At 49.2% G+C, this 19,145-nt stretch overlaps 4 protein-coding genes across 4 annotated transcripts; 2 read left to right on the forward strand and 2 right to left on the reverse strand.

Moving 5' to 3' along the window:
- Positions 1 to 6,350: 6,350 nt before the first annotated feature.
- Positions 6,351 to 8,125, forward strand: EV420DRAFT_1486998 (uncharacterized protein; the record flags this gene model as incomplete). The annotated part of the gene is made up of 7 exons (XM_060470469.1): positions 6,351 to 6,382; positions 6,428 to 6,574; positions 6,878 to 7,294; positions 7,318 to 7,464; positions 7,608 to 7,626; positions 7,794 to 7,859; positions 7,922 to 8,125. 7 exons carry the CDS (start codon positions 6,351 to 6,353, stop codon positions 8,123 to 8,125), a joined length of 1,032 nt encoding a protein of 343 aa, XP_060322665.1.
- On the reverse strand, positions 8,126 to 11,002 carry EV420DRAFT_1667266 (cytochrome P450). The gene is made up of 13 exons (XM_060478996.1): positions 10,351 to 11,002; positions 10,105 to 10,287; positions 9,986 to 10,053; positions 9,922 to 9,936; positions 9,851 to 9,864; positions 9,584 to 9,772; positions 9,471 to 9,529; positions 9,343 to 9,361; positions 9,275 to 9,292; positions 9,211 to 9,221; positions 8,980 to 9,159; positions 8,643 to 8,930; positions 8,126 to 8,583 (listed from the first exon to the last, which is right to left on the reverse strand). Exons 1-13 carry the CDS (start codon positions 10,540 to 10,542, stop codon positions 8,428 to 8,430), a joined length of 1,392 nt encoding a protein of 463 aa, XP_060322666.1. The 5' UTR covers positions 10,543 to 11,002; the 3' UTR covers positions 8,126 to 8,427.
- Positions 11,003 to 13,550: 2,548 nt separating this feature from the next.
- EV420DRAFT_1587635 (uncharacterized protein) lies at positions 13,551 to 15,125 on the forward strand. The gene is made up of 4 exons (XM_060474843.1): positions 13,551 to 13,921; positions 13,984 to 14,149; positions 14,211 to 14,606; positions 14,656 to 15,125. Exons 1-4 carry the CDS (start codon positions 13,635 to 13,637, stop codon positions 14,887 to 14,889), a joined length of 1,083 nt encoding a protein of 360 aa, XP_060322667.1. The 5' UTR covers positions 13,551 to 13,634; the 3' UTR covers positions 14,890 to 15,125.
- A 2,618-nt stretch (positions 15,126 to 17,743) lies between these two features.
- On the reverse strand, positions 17,744 to 18,658 carry EV420DRAFT_161118 (uncharacterized protein). The gene is made up of 2 exons (XM_060475056.1): positions 17,972 to 18,658; positions 17,744 to 17,917 (listed from the first exon to the last, which is right to left on the reverse strand). Exon 1 carries the CDS (start codon positions 18,548 to 18,550, stop codon positions 18,026 to 18,028), a length of 525 nt encoding a protein of 174 aa, XP_060322668.1. The 5' UTR covers positions 18,551 to 18,658; the 3' UTR covers positions 17,744 to 17,917; positions 17,972 to 18,025.
- Between the last annotated feature and the right edge of the window lie 487 nt (positions 18,659 to 19,145).

Here is a 19,145-nt window from a genome sequence, read left to right on the forward strand (position 1 = left end):
AAATTTTGGACTGCCTCAGGATTCGTTTCACAAGCTTAAATATTATCGTATCGTACTTCAAACCCGACCTGAAAGCTCGCCGAGGTAAACAACGCGTCACTCGGTGAGTATTCATTCAAAATTCTTCTAGTGGTGCTTTACTCATCTCTTTTTCAGTTTCTAGACCTTGTTCTTGGCGTCATAATTACACCCTGCAGAGCTACGCGAGGTAGGTTTTGAAGCGGATTAACGATTGTGTTTGCCTGAGTTTCTGAAGGTCACTAGATGCTATGAATTCAGTGTACGAAGAATCCTGTTAGTATAGTGTCAAGTATCATCAACAGAAAGGCTTTCCGCATGAGATAAACGTGATCCAGAGCTCAAATTTCAAGCTTACGGCTTGCCGGGAAGCCACTACTGAATTCTCAAAGACCGATGCTGGACTGAACGAAACTCCCTGTTAGCGTAGTGTCAGGTGTTGAAGGTGGAAGGGCTTACCACGCGAAACAACGTGTTCCAAAGGCCAGAAAGCTTACTTCCAGGCCTATCACCTGATGTTGATTTCATCGATAGCCTGCCGATTCAGCGTTTGACTGCCTGTAAAGACGGCGTCAGAGAGAACAATTAAATCAGGTCATGATACCAGATGTACTTACGGGCTGTGTGAGTTTCCCCACGCTTCACAGCTTTCAACCGCCATCATCATTTTATCTGGCGCCGTTATTGCTGCTGCATGCTGTCTTGTTCTTTTTCTGATGAAGACGCGATTTGTTTCGATGGATTCGAGGGCCAAATATTGTAGAAGCCGAGGCGATGGCAAGGGCGAGTACTTTTGTACGGATATGCGCCAAATTTCTTACCGTGAAGGACTCTGTGCTATCGTGCGTCCTTCTTTCTTTCTAATTTTACCTGCATTGTGTTCTCATTATGTGGCAGAGTCCTTTTCTACGAAACCCCATGTCTCGATCCTGAAGCGACCAAGGCTCTGCATCTTATGTATCCATTTCATCGGAAATAAGCAATACATACATTTCTCCAACGACTGTAGTCCGCCTGGCCCTCGACAGCGGTGAAGGGAACCGTCATCAACAGGGAAGGATAGCACTTGTTTTGCTCTTGTTGGATGGCCCAGCCTCGACCCAGGAATCTTCACCCTCTCTCCCCATCAGCTGCGCCCAGTCGTGTCCTTGGCTACCCGGCTTCCTACACCAATGACCATCACGACGAGCTCACTGTTCACCGAGTCGTAATATCGTCGACCTCGAGAAGAGTGCAGCCGACAGAGCTCAGCGAACAGGAAATGGTAAAATGGCTCGGAAATCGACGCAGGGAGCGCGCTTCCTTCCCCAGTACATCCTTTTTGGATGACGTGCAACGGTGGGGTGTCATACGACTGAGACGATCATCGTGATCTCTCTTCCTGCATTGTGGTGTTGCAATCCATATAAGGCTTTCTCTTTTACCTCGGTTTCCTACTGGTGACCGGTGACCGGCCCAATAGACGTATTTCTGACACGTCCGCATAACATGGATCTATGGGCATTGTCTGCAGTTGCTTGCCTCGAGTGAACGACTTTCAGCTCGCTGGCTCAACCTACCGATGGAATACCCTGAACAGTTGGTCTGGAGCCCAGTGGGAACGGTCGTTCAGATCTCAGAGGTCGAAGGGATCCTGAAGCAACGCATCGAGTTCACTACTCGCATACGTGATACGATATACATACCGCACAGTTGCTATGAACACAACAATCACCCCATCCCCCACATCCCCGATATTCGTCCATCTATCCAGCCAAGGATGCGCCGTGGAGCCAAGAGATGAAGAAGTTGTTGGCCTTTTGCTAGAGAAACATACGGTGCGTATCTTATCATCTTGACTTCCATGGCCATATCTGACGTGTCATTTCGTCAGGCTCAGACCGCTCGTTGGAGAGACGGATAGCATCTTCGCACTCTGCTTTTGGCTACTACTTTCTGTCTGTATCAACATCTTTGGAGGCCTATCTTCAACCTGCGAATCTTGGGGCGTGCTGTCATTGCTCAAAACTTGACTCTATTCGCTAGCTTCGCGGTCGTAATCTCTCCTCATCACACATTCCTCCAGATGCACAGACTTCGCCTGAACTGTAATCGTCGAGATATGGAGGATCGCCATTTGCTTCGAAGAACATGAACCAACGTGGTCGGAAGAAGGGAAAGAGTTATGCTCGGGGATATGACAGATAGGAAGGTCGAGACTGGTTGTATGCGGCTTGATCTACAGTCTCCTCTTGATGGTCACAAGCACCGTGCTTCGTGTGGATGGGGAAGACGGCTCTCCTCAACCTGCAGCATAGGTGCCGTGGCATCACTCCTACGAAGGTGAAGCGACGACAAATACCATCACCGGCTGTCTTCAACTGCTTGCTGGGATCGGCATATACCTCCTCTCCCCGTGCCAAGCAATCGAGTGCTCGCATAGGCTCCGTGTATGGCTAGTCCAAAGTTCGATGTGACGCGTTGATCAGAGGCTTGGCTAGAGACCACATGCGACGCATCTCTGTTTCTTCATCATCAACCGAATCGACACATATATACATCTCAGCCAGATCGGACGGACGCACTGCAAGACTGGTTGTATTAAGCGCATTGCTCTACCTCACGAGCGTTTCGCATGATTCAATCCACTCAATCGGACTATTGGTGACAGAGAATTCGTCTCGTTTGTCTGGGAAGAGAGCCATGGCATGTGTCGCATTTGTCTGGCATCTCGTTGTCTAAATCCGACGTATCGTTCCGATAGGCATTTACTGCGTTCTCCTGGATGATGACAACAACAATACAGATCACTTTTATTTTAGGATAAGCCCTCTTTAAAGAACATCGACAATATACCTTATCGCAACAGAGAAGCATGTCGTTTCATAATCTTCGCCCATCCTCACAAAGTCTCGGATACGATGTCCACACGCTTTCCTACACGCTTTACCATCCCCTCATGTCCAACGCTCCGTGACCCAGACCGTGTTCGCCACTACAAGGCACCTTGGTGAGCTTGGACCAATCTCTTGGCAAGAGATGCCAGAACTTACCGTGCTTGGCCCCACTTTCCTCGACAGCATTGCGACCCACCCTCAGGAAGACCCGTTCAATTACGTCAACACTTCCCTCCATCCCCTGATGTTGATCTCGGCCTTCTCAATCCACGACGGAATCCCGCTGGTTTCTTCTACGAGAGAGAGCGTGCCCATTGTGATGCCTTCATGCACCGATGCTCTGTGACCCGGGCTGTATTCGTCACTACGAAACACTTTGATGATTATTCGAAGCAAGGGAAACCAGAGCGGACCATATTTGGGAGACCACTTTCCTCCTGTGATGTTGTCCTCCCCAGCTTGCTCGCCAATCACGCTCGTGCTTCCCTCCATCCCGACACGTCACTCTCGCTGCTCCGGCCTGATGTTGATCTTCTTCATCTCCATTCATGACAGAATCTCGCCTCGCTCATCGCCGTTTCTTCCACGAGACAGACAAGTACGGGAATTCGGCAGTCAACGTTGTTTGGAGTACAACTAGAAGAGTCGTCATTTCTTGGCCGAGTGTCGGTGGTGCCTGTAGACTGTAACACTGCTCGAGACCAAGAGTGTTCTGTGTAAGGGGCAGATGGGCATGACTTGCCCTTGAGGGAAAAGGGATGGAGGCGAGGAAGGTGCAGACCCTCGAGAAGAGGTAGTGAGCGGAGCTAGATATATAGCAGTGGGTGTGCCGGTGTCTTCTTCCGCCGAAGCCATCAGGCTAAACTCGAAGGTCGCCTCTGCGCCTAATTACGTCCTTGATGTATTGATGCCTGATGTACGGTGGATGGCGATACTGGCTCGCTCGTCTGGATACAAGTATTTTGTCGGTTCACTGTGTTTGTGTGTGATCGATATCGTATACTACGTGTTTCCTGGCTACTGTATTCTAGCAGGCTTTGTCGTGAGAAAGAGATAAAAAGAAAGATATATCCTCACCTCAAGCAAGCGGATAAAAATGAGAAGTTGATACCCAGAAGGACGTATATTCTCACGCCATACTTCTTTCTCTCCGACGGCCTCCATGATACCAACACCATTTTTGAACTCTCACTGGGATACGGCGCGACTGCAAGGATCGAGGATTTGGATAGCTGGTATTATAAGATAATTCAATTGTACGTCCAATCCCTTCTGTGTTGACCAATAATAAGTCAGACACGGCAGACATCTATGTCGAAATTGCCTGCCTCAATCTCAGCTACGTCGGCCTTACCTGCGATAAACTATGGGCCAATGATGACTCAGGAGGGTGACTATTAGCTGGTGCGTTAGCTTCTTACCTCGTTCTGAATTTTATACTCATTCCTATCTAGATATGATTTCATATGTTGACGCAAGGAAATCTAACGATACGTGCCCACCCAAGACGGCACTTCTATTCGAGGACAAGGAGCCACTACCATTCAGCGCGTAGAGCCATCAGTCCCTCTGCTGTCCCGATGTTTCTGTGCGTTCGATGGAGTGGTACAGTGCATGGCTCGTTCGAACAGTTCCCTCTACACGATGTCTACGCGCTTATTTTCATCGTTCAACGTTGTCAGTGTATTCGCGTGTTGCATCGAATAACACATCGGATGATGCTCAGCATTATATGCTATATGCTAGACCTTCAGACCCACCATCGCATCACCTTGGGACAACAGTGTTACCAAGATCGACTTTGATTGGTGCACAACCAGTTCCATCTGCATTCCATGACTCTCAGCTTCTTCAGCCTGCCGAGCGACATCACCCACAGACTCGCTATCAGCAGCTCGACCATCCCCATGCGTCCCTTCATGCTCATCTCCAACTCAATCTCTAGCGGTACTATCACCTACTCAGAAAACACGTACGGACCATGCGGCGTCACAATCACCACCAACACCAACCTCATTATCCAGTAGCGGCAGTTGCCGGGTCCCCGATTCTTTCCCTTGGTTCAAGCTGCTCAATAAAGTGGTAGTGCAAAAAGCTCGCTCGGCGGCTGCGCCGCCAGCTCGCATTTTGCACAGTCTAAATCTAATCACCTGAGTGCGCTCCGTTCGATGACCTATACTAAGATTGCAAAGAACAATAAAATTTCCGGCATTAAAATCGAACTCATTGATGAATTGTCATTTCACACTAGAGGCCCCAAGGAAGGTGAACGTAACTCAGTCTGCCATCTAGTATGCAAGAGATCACAAGTTGGTGGGTGTCTGAACAGCATCTTATAATTACATGCCCTACGCACCTGGCACCATCTCAAGAAAGAAAATATTATCTCTAATACTGCGCACCTCATGCCATCACAAGGTCGATTAGTCCACAATGAACACATCACAACGTTCATCAAACTGTTACATGACAGTAAAAATCTGACCGTGAATGGGTACAGTGCACTTCCCAAAAACCAGACACAACAATCAGCACACATTACTTGCTGTAGCAAAATGTTCTGATTTGCAGGTTCGCATCAACACTGAATTCTCTTGCTATATCAAATCTACATGATGTAATAGGAAAATCCATTGAAGATAAGCAGATGCATAATACCACAATGCGTTACCAGAGTGATAGCACTGAAGCAGATTTTTATTAACCCGCTGAGTGGGGCTGTAGAACAGACAGTAGTTGAGGGCATCTGCAGTCACAGAGCAGAAAAAGGACAGTGAAGGCAGGAATCACTTGTGACGTGCAAGCAAAAAAGGTGATAGTAGGTGAGAGGAAATGAAGAGGAAATTGAGGTCGACAGTTTTCCGACCAGCCCGCAAACCAATAGGAATTCGGAAAGAAAGACTTCTCAGCCACAGCGGCAACCGCTCGGCAAATAAGCCGTTGCGTGCCGGATGATCGCCTATCACCAAAAATTACTAAGCCGACCCCGAGTATAGCCCCTGTCCAGACAGTTTGGCACTGCTCAAGACAGTTACGCCCCGATAATAACCCTCTATCGTTTCCTCATTCTTCGGAAAGAATCGGGAAGCCCCGAAAACGTCACCAAAATACGAAATTGGAGATTTTTTGTCCAGATCTTCCATCTCTGGTCCATTATTCGGCCTCCTTCCCTTCCTCGCGTATGATTCTTCACAGCCACTTTCTTCGTCATGGGCTAGAACAACAAGAAAAAGAGCACTCCCTATCAGCACGCGTCGACCTTGCAGTCTACAATAGTCAATATCCAGACGCATCTTCTCTCCATGTTTGCATTGTGTTGCTCGAGACACCCTGAAGGAGCGGTATGAGACCGCGTTTGACTTCGTTAAGGGCATGTAAGGGAGCAGAGACGATAGACGATGTGTGCGAGCCTGAAGTGTTCATGCGCGGGACGCGGAAGGAGCTAGCAGATGGGAAATGTCAGGGCATCCATTATCGATTCGTTATCAGTGCGTTTCTTTCTTTTTTCTCTGAATTTTCTTGCTAACGTACAGGCAGGCGTTCACCCGGACGTTCTACGTATCCGGTATGGCTCTCGTCGAAATCAATTTCCATTCAGATATACGAAGCAGAGTCATTTACATCGACTGTGGAATCCGAGATTCTCGCTGCACTATCGCATCCGTCATGCTTCGGCCTGGGTGAGATCGGACTACCAGTACACGCTCTCACCACCAGACGCATAACAACGAGTGTTCGCCGAACAGCTACGGATAGCCGTAGATCGTTGTATCTCAATAATGGTGCATACACGAGAAACAAAGGAGGATAAAGAGGGAACCATGAAGGAGATCGTACCCAAGAGCCACCGAGTACGACTACCTGAACCATCTACTTTCGTTCCAAGCTAACAGTGTTCTCCAGGACCACGTTCACTGCTTCGCCGACCCTGCTGCCTTCTAGAGCACTTTCCAAAGCTCAACACTACCAGGCTCCTCAAGCAGGTGTTGTTCACTGATCCGATACCTCCTGGAGACCGATGCCCCGTCCGTGGTTCTGGCGAACGTGTATGGCGCTCTTGAGTCGAGGTTGCCGTTCTCGCATCCACCGATGACGGCAGAGTTCATGGCGGATGTTAATGGCGAGGGGTGGAATGCAGAGCAGGTGCTAGGCATAGCGAGAAAGGATTTGGAGGCTGAGACAAAAGTGGAAAGCACAAGCGGTTACCTGATGGTATATATCTTCAGATACCTCATGAGTCGATTCACGTTAATCCCTGCATGTACCGTCGGCATCAACGATGTGCCCCACTTCCTGGACGAGCTCTCACCGGATTACCCCGCATCTCATTTTCTGGTCGGCCGCCGACTTCACCGCCCAGGATACAAGCCCGAGATATACAGGAAATGTCGAGTGAAGACGTCCTTTTCATGATTGGCTCCAGGTCCAGCCTCAGCATGCGCTTGATGCCTGCGCTGTATTCGTTTTTCCCCAACGAGACCCCCTATGAGCAACGTTCTTCCATGTGCAGCGTCAAACGGCGTCTTGTCGTTCTACAGAGAGGAGTTCCTGTGAAATCCGGGACAACCTGGTGTCGATACTCGCGGGAAGGCCGAGAGCAGAGCGTTCCGCTGTGTAGCTGAGGAGTACATCGACATGGGAGAGCTGTATATATCGCAAAGCACATAGGAAGGCTATTCCGGTGTTTGCTTCGACTTTCTTGTTAACTCGCAGGCACGTGTTCACCCGACCCGTACGTCCTGCGAACCTGGCTCTCGTCGTCATACATGAAGCAAAATCGGTTGCCCCCTGCTGTTCTCGCTGCGCTGTCAAAACCATCATGTCTCGGTCTTGGACTCGATTACCATTACACGGATGTTCAGCAGCGGTTATTCGCCCGGTAGCTACGGATCGCAGTAGATTGATTACGGTGCATGCACTGGAGGCGGAAGAGGACACAGAAAGGATCGTATCAAGGACTACGGGGTACGTCTTTCTCTCTAGCAATGTCGATAGTGCTGACTATATGCGTAACAATAGGTCAATAGGTCCATATCCACTGCTTCACCGACACCCTCACCTTTGGCTTCCGCCTACCTGAGTACTTTCCAAACCTCTCACCACTCCTACCCACGCCATCCTCTACCGCGTATGACTCGACCATACTGTCCTCCGATGACCTGTTGCCTTGGGAAAGCGGTATACCAACATCATGCTCAATAACATATCAGAACAACTTCTCACTACATTGATCACGTCCGTGGAGACAGTCTATTGAAGGCATGTCGACGCAGAAGCGTCTGTTCTCACGGAAACGTGCAAGACGGGAGAGGTCGAACAAGCCACGCATAATAAATCAGAACCCCCAGCAAGCAAGCAAGCAGCTTCGAAATATATCTTGCGATGATTTGTTCCAACTCCGAAGACTCGATGGGGTGCTCTTTTTTCCGAGGTATCTCAGAGACGACTGGACGTCAGAAACAGGAGCAGAATAAAATGTATAGGCTATTCATTTATTTCTTAGACTGTGCCCATATCTTCGCGAGATCGGGTGTCACATCATACGCTTCACCCTCAATGGAACCTTTGCGCCCTCTTCGCCAACGACTTTTGGTCGAGGCAAAACGCTCCCGGTATACTTGCCGATGGCGGTATCACTTCCACCGGGAAATTCGAGCGCAAAATTCCGTACAATAACAAAGAGCGCCGCCTAAAGAATCCGATCCTCAGCAAAAAAGGTGTACTCTCCCTCAAGAGAGTTTTACGTACCTTGAACTCAGTCAAAGCGAACGTCTTCCCAAGACAAGTCTTAGGTCCATCCACGAACGTCAACAGGTGTCGATGACCCTGGATCTCTTTCGCTCGCGGTGTAAAGTCCTCTAGCCACCTCTCCGGTCTGAACTCCTTTGCATCAGGGCCCCAGAATTCCTCGGATATGTTCAGTGTTTGAATGGGAACGGTGAAGACCGTTCCTTTGGCCACTAAGAGACTGTTAACGGTCTCTCCGGATTTGGTCACCACTGGTGTAGTGAGAGGAAGGACGTCGTCTTCCGCTGCCTACTAGGAAGTGAGAGAAGGTCGATACGGTGGAGGATAGGATACGCACCACTCTTATTGCCTCTGATACGGGTGGGTGCAATCGTAGGGTTTCGTGTATGACTGCGTCAAGATACGGAAGACTCGAGTTGAGTTGCTCCCATGTCGGGTCGGTGTTGCCGAATTGCACCAGTTCTGCGCGGAGCTTGTTCTGGATGTCTACGTTCTTGCACATTTCGATGAGGGCCCACTACGAGGTTATCAATTTTATTTAATGATCGGTCGCTGATAGCTCACATACCGTGAGACTGACTATACGAGAGTAATTCAGAAGAAGTAGAGGCTTGGAAAGAATCGAGACTTACTACTTGTCGTTTCATAGCCTGTAAAATGATTAGCTTTCAAAATAAGGATTGAAATCTGTAACACTCACCTGCTATCAGCAACATGTTCTAAAGTTCGGAAATTGTAAGCACGAAAAACAAAAGTAGGAATTTCTATACCATCTATTGTAGACAATCGTTAGCAAAGGATCAGTAGTGCGGGGTCGGTATCAGATACCTGTGCAATGATCTCTTCCCTAGACATGTGAACGTCTGCATCATGCGTCTCTGATTTGACTGTATATAAACGCTATCAGCTTCCCACAGGAACCAGTATTAGGTCATACTCACGAAGCAGACCCATTACAGATTTATCCTCCTCGTTCCCATGCTCCTTGGCCTTTGACAAGAGCTGGTCGGCCACACCAGAGAATACACGGTTCATATCAATTAAAGCCTCTTTCCTCTTCGAAGGCAACCGAAGAACGGCAGGGAAGACCATACCCGTGATGATCGTGAAAGCAAAGAAGGCGGCGCCACCTGCTCAGGTCAAGGCCGTCGAAAATTTGCGGTTTCCCGTCGACTGGCGCCAAAGTCGTGAGAGAAATCCTGCTCTACCGATGCTGTCCATCCTAGGTGGGACAAGTGGATTGGCTGCTGAGTGTTACGTAGTGGAATGATAGCCTCACGAGATGCGGTTCATCCTAGGAAATGGGTATTAGCTGGTAGGCATTTTCAACGGGTGTAACATACCAGTTCTGCACATCGATCGTGGAGGTCCCGTCGCTTGCTTCGAGAATAGCATCCCAAGCAGAAGACGTCTAGGTGAAGTATAAGGAAAATATTCAATGAACGCGGTATCATTTACGTACCCTGTGAGCCGAGTCGTAGAAAACATGGGTCAGATCACGTATAGCCTTGTTGCTAAAGGCCGGTGTGAGAAATTTGCCGTTGCCTGTATGTTTTCCGGTCAGTGCACAGTTGTGTGACGTGAAAGTGAGCGATCGGTGCCTTCGATGAAGTTCTCCCTCTGCCCATAACAAATTTTTCCCGAACTGTGGGTCAAGATAGTACATCAGACAAAACTGCTCATATTTCCTAAAACCTAAGGAACGAACCATAATTTCGATGAAGTTGCGAGTCAAGTCCGTCTTGATGTATCCAAAACCCTCATTTGCGTAGAGGTGTGCCACAGGCTTTCGGATCGCAAAGAACCAGCTGTTGCTGTCCCCAAAACCCAGGGAAACTAAAGACAGACCCGTACTCCGATGCCCATTGCTCGTACAAGAGACCTGAATCCTCGGCTTCATGGATAACACGAGTAAGACCGAAAAGCCAGTTTTGACCTGAAGGTCCCCGCAGTTTCGTCGTAACGCTGTATCTACCACGATTCGTCGAAATCTTGTAGATAAAAAAGCCGGCGACGAGAAACAGACAGACTGTCTGTAACCTGATATTTGGTAGGTCGGACGTCATGGTATGGGATTGAGTCGTGGGATCGGAAGACGAGCATCGTCACACTTTTCATTCCGACAGCACCTTCGATTTGAATGCGGCGCATGATCCATCGGATGGACTAGATCCGGTTAGTGCTCCAATTGGGGTTGGTGACAGATCCGGTCTGCGTATCCGAAGTCTATGGCCAATTGGAAAACGTCGTTCACGTTGGAGTGTACCCAGACTGTTTCATGGTGCTTACGAGCGATCTGTAACGACACCAGTAAGAATGAATATCGTGTCATTTTTGTGTTCACGGGATCGAGCGAAGAAGAGGGCAGGAAGAAGCTGGATAGGCGGCGATCCCACTGAACGCGGTTGTCATAGCAAAATTTGGATATAGGCCAGGTGATGTACGAACCCCTCCTACAGGTACTGTTCACAAACTGAATCATGAATTTCCCTTTGTACAAATGGCTAGGAATTCAAAAGGATCCTGGTTGATCACAATTGAATATGAGCACGCATCAGAAACTTTTGCATCGTTTCCATCTCAGCTGGTAGGCAGGAATAATCAAAGATGCTCCTGGTCTTCCATCTTCTGGTAAGTATATCTAGAGACGGTTGAGCAATGAGGTCTAGAAGTGGGAGCACGACGGGCAGCCATACCAGCTCTCTGGTTACTTTGAAGGTGTCTATCTGTAACGAGGCGTAAAATCAGTCAGTATTGTGACAGGTGTCAAAACAGGTTTCGGCGGCTTACTTCTGCAAGATTGGCGGACGATAGACCCTGAAAGTGGTATCGCGTTGATGCATACGATACCAGTTTGTACTTCTCTTACGACCATAGACAATGTTCCGTTCGTCATTTTAAGGAAAATGTCGGCCATGATCTACGAAGCGCTTAAGCTACATCCAGACGAAATATACAAGGACTAGCGTCTACTAACCGACTCTTATCGATACCTGTTTATCTTTGTAGTTTTGAAGGCAGGCACCTGCGTTCGAAGTAGCCTGCAGTTCTTGTTCGTCCAAAGAAGTCATGTCTCTGTATGGAAAGTGAGTGAGCGTGAGCATGAGAAGTACGGTGCACCTACGCTGCGTCCGTCTTTTCTTGAGATTTGGGGAAGTTTCGCGAGATCCTGGTGTTCAAAGGAAGGGCAGCAAAACATGGCACGTCTAGATTAGTCGACAGGCAATAACGTTCGGAGCTGCTAAGAACGAAATCGAGCAGAATTGAAGCTCCTCGGACGAGCAACAGACAGTTTCGGACGCAAACGTTTGGCGTGCAAGCCACGCCTGTCTCGTTCCTCGAAGATATGAGCCTATGCATGGTTGTTCAGTGAGCGACCAAACAAAAACCAGAACGTGACACGCGTACCTGACAAGATTCCCTACGGCGGCCACGAGCTTGTAAAACGCCGATAGTCTCCCGAGGAGGCCAAGGACGATTATTAGACTACACGTGTTTGAGGCAACTACTCATCACTCTGTGCCTAAGAGTTGATTGAACACAGGAGATGGTGATAGCGTGTGTACCCATCAAACGGAAGCATCTGATAGAGAAGATACTTTCACGCAGAATGTGAGTTAATCACTGTTAATCAATATCTCGGTAGTAGTATTAGAAACCGCAGTACAGGAGGTTGCGGTGCAAGAAGTCCCGAGAGAAGGGCGAGGTCGTTACGATAACCGGTTCTTGGGAGAATACAGAGAGGAACGGGAGAAGAGTATTCGGAGACAATGAACCCGGCGAAGAAGGCAGGTTTGCTGAAGAAAAAAAGTTCCTCAAACAGAAAGACACTAAGACTTTGTGACGATCATGAATCCTTGGCACCGCATTGGACGATACGATGGGACCTTGTTGGGGCCTGTACCATTAATATAATTAGTTCAGGGACGGGATTTTCACGAAAGAAACGAGACCTACCGTATGGATTCTATATCCGCTTGGAAGCAGGCAAATCTGTGCTAACATCTTGACGATAGAGGGGCGAGAGAACGCTGTGTGCAGGAGATCGATTGTTTGAGAATCTCTCAGCGGTTGAGACTGCGGCGATAGCTGCATGGGCTACCTGGAGCAATGTGAAGCTTTTGTGGAGCGTATCTTGAAGCTCAAAGCTGATTGGTAGATCATGATATACTCCAGAAGACCACACTGATCTTAAGTTCTCACCCGCCGCAGTGTGAGATCTTTGCTCTTTAGCTGAGATGAAAGGAGCTAGATCTCGAATTAGTCCTTCAACACTATGAATGTTTGCGCAGTAGTACCTGGTAGGTATCGATCCAATATGTTTTGGTCGGCGACCCTTAGACAATGGGGGAACTGACCCCGCCAGAAATTCTGCTGGAGAAAGATTGTCAGGGTGGTAATTATGCTGTAAATGTCACGTACACATTATGTAGTCAACGGAGACATTATGCAGAGATCCACACTGCCAGGAATGGGCGAAACCATTCTTCTGTATTTTTCTCGTTGCGACGTAGGACCATGCCCATCAGACGTGAATAGATCCCTGGATTCGGCTAGCTGAGTGATGATATCAGAACGGTAAGTCGCGCCACCTAACCTTTTTTCTTTCCGGTGGTTCGGTGCCGCTTGTTCTCGCAGGCTTCTTGATCCGGGCCTCGTTGCTGTACAGCCCAAAACTTCATTAACGTACGATTTCATACATGTAGGTGAGTAGGAAGGAAGGAGAAAAGGGAATTAATTAGGAGACTGTAAAATTGAAGGGGAAATCTCCGCCGTCGTGGTTGCCACAGGAGAAACGCCGACCGTCAATGCAGGGAAGCGACCAAAACGGGCTAGACTCCCAAAAAGGAAAAAATGGGTATCGCGCCAGATTTGGGCAGGCACGCCTGATTTTCCTTAGCTTCGTCCTTCCTTTCCTTCTTACTTCCATGACCGTACTGTGATTCCTTCATTCCTCCTTCATCTCTCTCGCATACCCTCTCTGTTCCAGCAATGTCTTCCGTAGCGTCCTGCTCTACCAAACTCTTGGCTGCCCCCATACCTGAGCGCGTCGTACGCTTCGACAATGAATGCGTTCTCATCCCAGAAAGTCGTTCCAAGCGACCTATGGTGTCGATGGTGACCAGGTCATACGCTATACCCCTTTGGAAGCGGAAATCACCGAGTCCTAGCCCCCTAGATGAGAAGGAGAGGCATACAGAGATGATTGAAGACAGTGACCCTCCCTCTCCAGCTGCGGAGGGAAAGGAGCACGTCGTTCTCAAGGTTTCTGTCCCTCGGTATGCACGGCATTTTCTATTACTCAACTGTTTACTCAATGATACTTGTATTTAGCTTCAAGACACGTCCAAGCCGCGGACGATCACACACATGCGGAACCTCTTACCCCATGTCTCGTGCATCGTTCGGCAGATCAGCCTTCGCCTCCATCTTTCCCTGTACCCCGCTCACGAACCCTTAGGCGAACCCCTTCTCTACCCATTCCACCAGCGAAACATATCACCACCGTACCGCTGCGAGCCTGTTGTCCAAACTGCTTATCCCATAACGAGAAAATCACTCAAAGAGGGTGACAACTGGGAGACCAAGTTCTCTACCGGTGCACGGAGACGGCGAAGCACGAGTCTTGACGGTATCACAGCCCCATTCACCCTTGCCGACGTCGAAGAAGCTTTGTTTCGCGTTAACGTAACCGTCGACGAGGTGGACACGCTGAAGCAGAGGCGCTCGCAGGAGATTGCTCCCGAGCCTGTTCCTAAGCCCTGTGTCGAGGTTGAAGACGAGGACCAGCTCTTTCCTCTCCCTCTACCGCGTCGTTCACCTGGTGGTTCCCCCATTCCGAGTCCGAAAGCTCCGCCGACGTGTTTAAACTTGACAGCGAAGAATGGTTCCGAGGAGAGTATGATTGGGAAGAGCATCTCGAGAAGAAATCGTTGCGAGAAGACCTTGTTGATGCCCGAGACCGTATATCCATCGAGAGAGGGCTCGCGTTCAAGCCCCAATTTGAGTCTAGGGCTCACAGGCCATCCTACATACTCGCGAGAGGCCGTCTCCATCGTCTTCGCCATCTTCTTTACCTTCTCCCTCGAAGCATCGACGGCTAATGTCAGATACCGTGATGTTCAGCGCACCGCCTCGGTCACCACCTCGCTTAGCATCGCGACCTTCGCCTCCGTGTTCCCCATTGAGACCGACACCCAAGCGCAGTTGGTCTGCGGTGTTTAAAGGTGTTGTGGCAACATCTTGACATTCGCAGCTACTGTTCCTTTTCCCCCCTTTCCTTTACGATACCCATTTCTATTGTACCTAGTTGTCACGTAATTTTTTTGCTGTCCGTTCGCTGTCTATCTATCATTTTTTCGTTTTCTTTTTTGTTCTGGACATACATACATACATACATCTGTAGACTAGCGTAGCATCGAACATTGATATCCACAATAACATAGCAATACTCTCTTGAACATCAGCTTATATTTTATCCAGATAAGTTGAAACGCCCCCCTACTAACAGCACGATAGAATCGACAAATACCGAGCTTCGAGGCAGTGCATGTACAATCGGATTTCATCGAATAGCATTACAGGACCTGTTTGCCAAGTTTCTCCCAATACCAAACACCCTTTTGCCAACGCCCCGCGTGCCAGCAATAATATACGAGAAACTCCTTCGATACTGGAAGTCAGCACGCGGGTCAAAAGAACTGGACGTCCGCGAGCAATATAGATTTCTTCCCCCACAAAAAACTGAAAAGAAAAACTTTACCAGTACTACTCATTAGCATAACGGTCCCTCGCCGCTGTTGTATACGGCTCCGTCAGTGACAGCATACCATACGCGTTCTTCAGTTCACAAACTGTATATCTGATAACTGAGACGTCAGGATAGCACCCAGGTATAGATTCCGCTATATACCTCCCTACGTGCGTCCTCATACAGCAGCAATATATACGGCTCTCCCGTGCCGATGTACTTGCGCTCAATCTCCCCCACGGACATGAGTCTATTTGTTTCACCGACATGTACGGAAGACCGTTGATGTATATTCCAAGCCTAACATGGGATCTCGTTTGGCAAAATGAACATGGCATAGCGGAAATATGGCGTATGAGCGTTGGAATGACATTGATACATGTAAAGAACATCCTCACTCACTGGTGCTGGAATTCCAAAGCCGGTCAGAGTGATTATGAACTCGGCAGCGGCTAGACCATGAAATGTACGACGGTATAAGAGTCCTCATTCAGGAGATCAGTAGGGTCATATTGTTGACGACATGGAATGCTATAGCACGAATTGCTGTCATGGATTATCTGACCCGCTATCTCTGCTTTGAACATGTTCATTGGCATGAATCCTTCACGATGTCGTTGAACATGGACGGATACATGCAGGGCAATAGCAATTCAAATCTGGATGCGTAAACATGATGATATTTGTTCTCAGTATTCCACTCTAGCTGCGAGAGAATATAGGACGTTCTCTAAAACCATAATCTGTTGTTCCACCCTGCGAAAACGATATTAGAAGAAAGCGAGGAGAACGGTGATAACGGAAATAGATACCATTTTGGAGTATGAGCCACTGCTTCCTCCTTGACGACAGCTAGCTAGTGTCCAGCAAGGGGCCAACGCAGCTTCATAAAATGGCCTTCAACTAGCTGCCACTGAATAACCCTCAAATATCATATATCCTCCCACTAACCCTCCCTCGCTACATCCATAATCTTCTGGGCATCCCACCATCGCCCATAACCCCCACAACGAACCGTTGCCATCAGCGAACGCGAGAACGGGGGCCTGGACTCGACCTTGTGCTCCAGCACGCCAAACACGTTCTCCGGAACCATGTACGGCGCGTATGTTTCCAGGAGAGTCTGCTTGTTATCAATAACCAGAGGCGGACATCAACCTGAAAAGCTCGGAGGTGTTGAGGTTCGATGCGTAGCAGACGACGCCCGTCATGTCGATGCTGAGATTTAGGCAGAACTCGAGTAAACGGGGGCTAAATAGTGCGATGATATGGGTGAAACAGTAGATGTGGACCTGTTGTTACGCTTACAATCAGCATTATCGGCATCGACAGGGAGAGACATACATACCCGGTGATCCTTGGACACGATTTCCTTCACGTTTCTCTCCGCACCTTCTTCAGCCTCTCGGGATACTATGATCCACGGCTATCCTGATCTCAGGAAGGCCTACACAGGATGGATGTGATGGCATTCATGACAGGGGTATATGATTTGCTTCGCGTCTGGGTGTAACGACAGCCAGGTTCGACTTCGAACACCTGCCTGTGAGTTAGCAAGAAAGTCGATGCGGAACGCACTGATAACAAACGGACATTTTGATCCCCTTCCCATTTCCCACCCGCAAACGCAAACGTAAACGAAGAGTGTTGATTCCCGTGGGCTGGGGGGTCGACGCGTGCTGGAGGAAGCCGGAGGTCATTAGATCATGAGGGAGACGAGAATTCTTGTTAGTTTCCATGGCGACGGAGGTGGGAAGCAAGGTCGTAGCATGGCCTGGAAAGAGACGTTTCGGATAACAAGGCGTGTGTCATCCATTTTTGTAGGGAAGACGGACACGACTACCTTGGTAAAAGCTCAAACTTTCAATTTCATGCCCGGCATACGGGACACGGTAGACAGACATTCCATACACGGAGGTTGCTTGTCTGGTGCGAGCAGAGTTCGCTGAGTCGTGAGTAAGAGGGTTCTGCTGTATGTGATCGTCCGCGGCTTGGACGTGTCTTGAAGCTAGATAGACAAAGGTAATATTGAGCAAACGGTTGAGTAATAGAAAATGCCGCGCATAGAAACCTTGAGAACGACGTGCTCCTTTCCCTCTGCAGCTGGAGATGTCTTCAATCATCTCCGTATGCGTCTCCTTAGGGCTAGGTCTTGGTGACTTTCGTTTCCAAAGTGGTATAGCGTACCGCCTGGTTCACTTCTGGGACGAGAACACATTCGTTGCCGACGCGCGATGGCTCCTCCTTGTCTTGAGTGGGCGCATATATCGATGGCTTTTGTTGCGTCGGCCTATGACTAGGAAGATTCAAAAAGGGGGGGTATAAAGCTGAAGCGCCAGGCTAGCACTCCGGCCAACACGAATAGGATTAAACGCACTCGAAGCGACTATCCAGTCTTTACAATCAAATAGTGTGCCAGTAAAAGTTCAGACGCTTCAAGAATGGCCCAGCCGGTACCATGAAGCGAAAGAAGTATGGCATGAGAAGGCGACGTCCTTCCGGAATCCAAACGGGTTGCTGCAACCTGTGAAAAAGAGGTTAGAACAAAGTAAGACGAGGTGATCATTGAGATACATACCATCTCAGAGTCTGAGGTCAGGTCACCGCTTGTGCCCTCCACCCTTATCTCCCGCTAAGCAGCCTCCAAATACCATATACCCTTTCTCGCCATGCCCAGCATCTGCTCCGCATCCCGCCTGTCGTCCCTAATCCCTGCAACAGACTCTGCCTTCATTAGTGAATGCGACAACGGCGACCTTGACTGTTTGAGCTCAAGAGCGCTATACACGTCTGCCGGACGCGCCAGTCTCCAGCAGAATCCGTTTGTTATCTGTAGCTGCGATCTGCTTGAAGAGCTTGGCGGTGTTGAGGTTTGGAAGGCAGCAAGATCGGTGAAGCAGTGAACGTGTACGAGGGTAGATAGTCGTGGCCCCTTGGGTACGATCTCCTTCACGATTTTCTCTGTATCTTCCTCTGCTTCTCGTGCCGTATTCACCGTTATTGGGATACCACGATCTACGGCTATCTGGGCGAACACCGGTTGTTGCACACCTGGCGGAGAGGGCGAGGTACTATTCTCGAATTCCACGTAAGAGTGTACGATTTTGCTTCGTGTCTGGGTAGAACTTATCGAGAGGCGACAGCTTCGAAGTTGCATAGGGGTAAGCACCTACTTGTGAGTTAGTGCGTCACGGTAGTCTACGACATCGATGGCGCACAGGTCGACCACGTTGAACTGACGGAATATTCACACCGAGGACGCTCTCAGCGAGCCTGTCCTTGAGCTCATCAACATCTGCCGTACCGTGTCGAGGACATAGCCTCAGAGGGAACCTTGAGTACAGCCTAATGGTTTCGGCGGAAAAAGATGTGGCTACACCAGCACACGCACTGCTAAATATCTGGCCCCGCTCACAAACCTTTCTCGAGGGTCTGCACCTCCTTCGCCTCCATCTTTTTTTCCCTCGAGGACAAGCCGTGCCCATCTGCTCTTACACTGAACACTCTTGGCCTCGGGAAGTATCACAGTCCACAAGCACCACCGACACCCGGTCAAGAAACGACGTCGCTTCTGCTTCCACATCGAACGACGGTCACTACCGAATCCACGAAAACGTCTCTCATGGAAGAAACGACGAGGACTGAGGCGAGATTCTGTTGTGGATTGACCGTGATGGGTATCGGCGAGGGAACTGGATGGTGTGGCGTCGGGATGGAGGGACGCACGAGCGTAATCGGCGGGTTGTGGAGGA

The sequence above is a fragment of the Desarmillaria tabescens genome (genome assembly GCF_030435595.1).
Source record: "Desarmillaria tabescens strain CCBAS 213 chromosome Unknown EV420scaffold_106, whole genome shotgun sequence".
Taxonomy (NCBI): domain Eukaryota; kingdom Fungi; phylum Basidiomycota; class Agaricomycetes; order Agaricales; family Physalacriaceae; genus Desarmillaria; species Desarmillaria tabescens.

Excerpts from the sequence above, each read along its gene's own strand:
- EV420DRAFT_1667266 (XM_060478996.1), bottom strand. The coding sequence starts at position 10,542 with ATGAAGCCGAGGATTCAGGTCTCTTGTACGAGCAATGGGCATCGGAGT. Across the intron at positions 10,288-10,350 it reads GCAACTTCATCGAAATTATG|TTCGGGAAAAATTTGTTATG; the intron begins GTTCGTTCCTTA and ends CTTGACCCACAG. Across the intron at positions 8,931-8,979 it reads TATCAGAGGCAATAAGAGTG|GCAGCGGAAGACGACGTCCT; the intron begins GTGCGTATCCTA and ends ACTTCCTAGTAG.
- EV420DRAFT_1587635 (XM_060474843.1), top strand. The coding sequence starts at position 13,635 with ATGTCTTCCGTAGCGTCCTGCTCTACCAAACTCTTGGCTGCCCCCATA. Across the intron at positions 13,922-13,983 it reads CTCAAGGTTTCTGTCCCTCG|ACACGTCCAAGCCGCGGACG; the intron begins GTATGCACGGCA and ends TTTAGCTTCAAG. Across the intron at positions 14,150-14,210 it reads CAGCGAAACATATCACCACC|GGTGACAACTGGGAGACCAA; the intron begins GTACCGCTGCGA and ends TCACTCAAAGAG.
- EV420DRAFT_161118 (XM_060475056.1), bottom strand. The coding sequence starts at position 18,550 with ATGCAACTTCGAAGCTGTCGCCTCTCGATAAGTTCTACCCAGACACGA.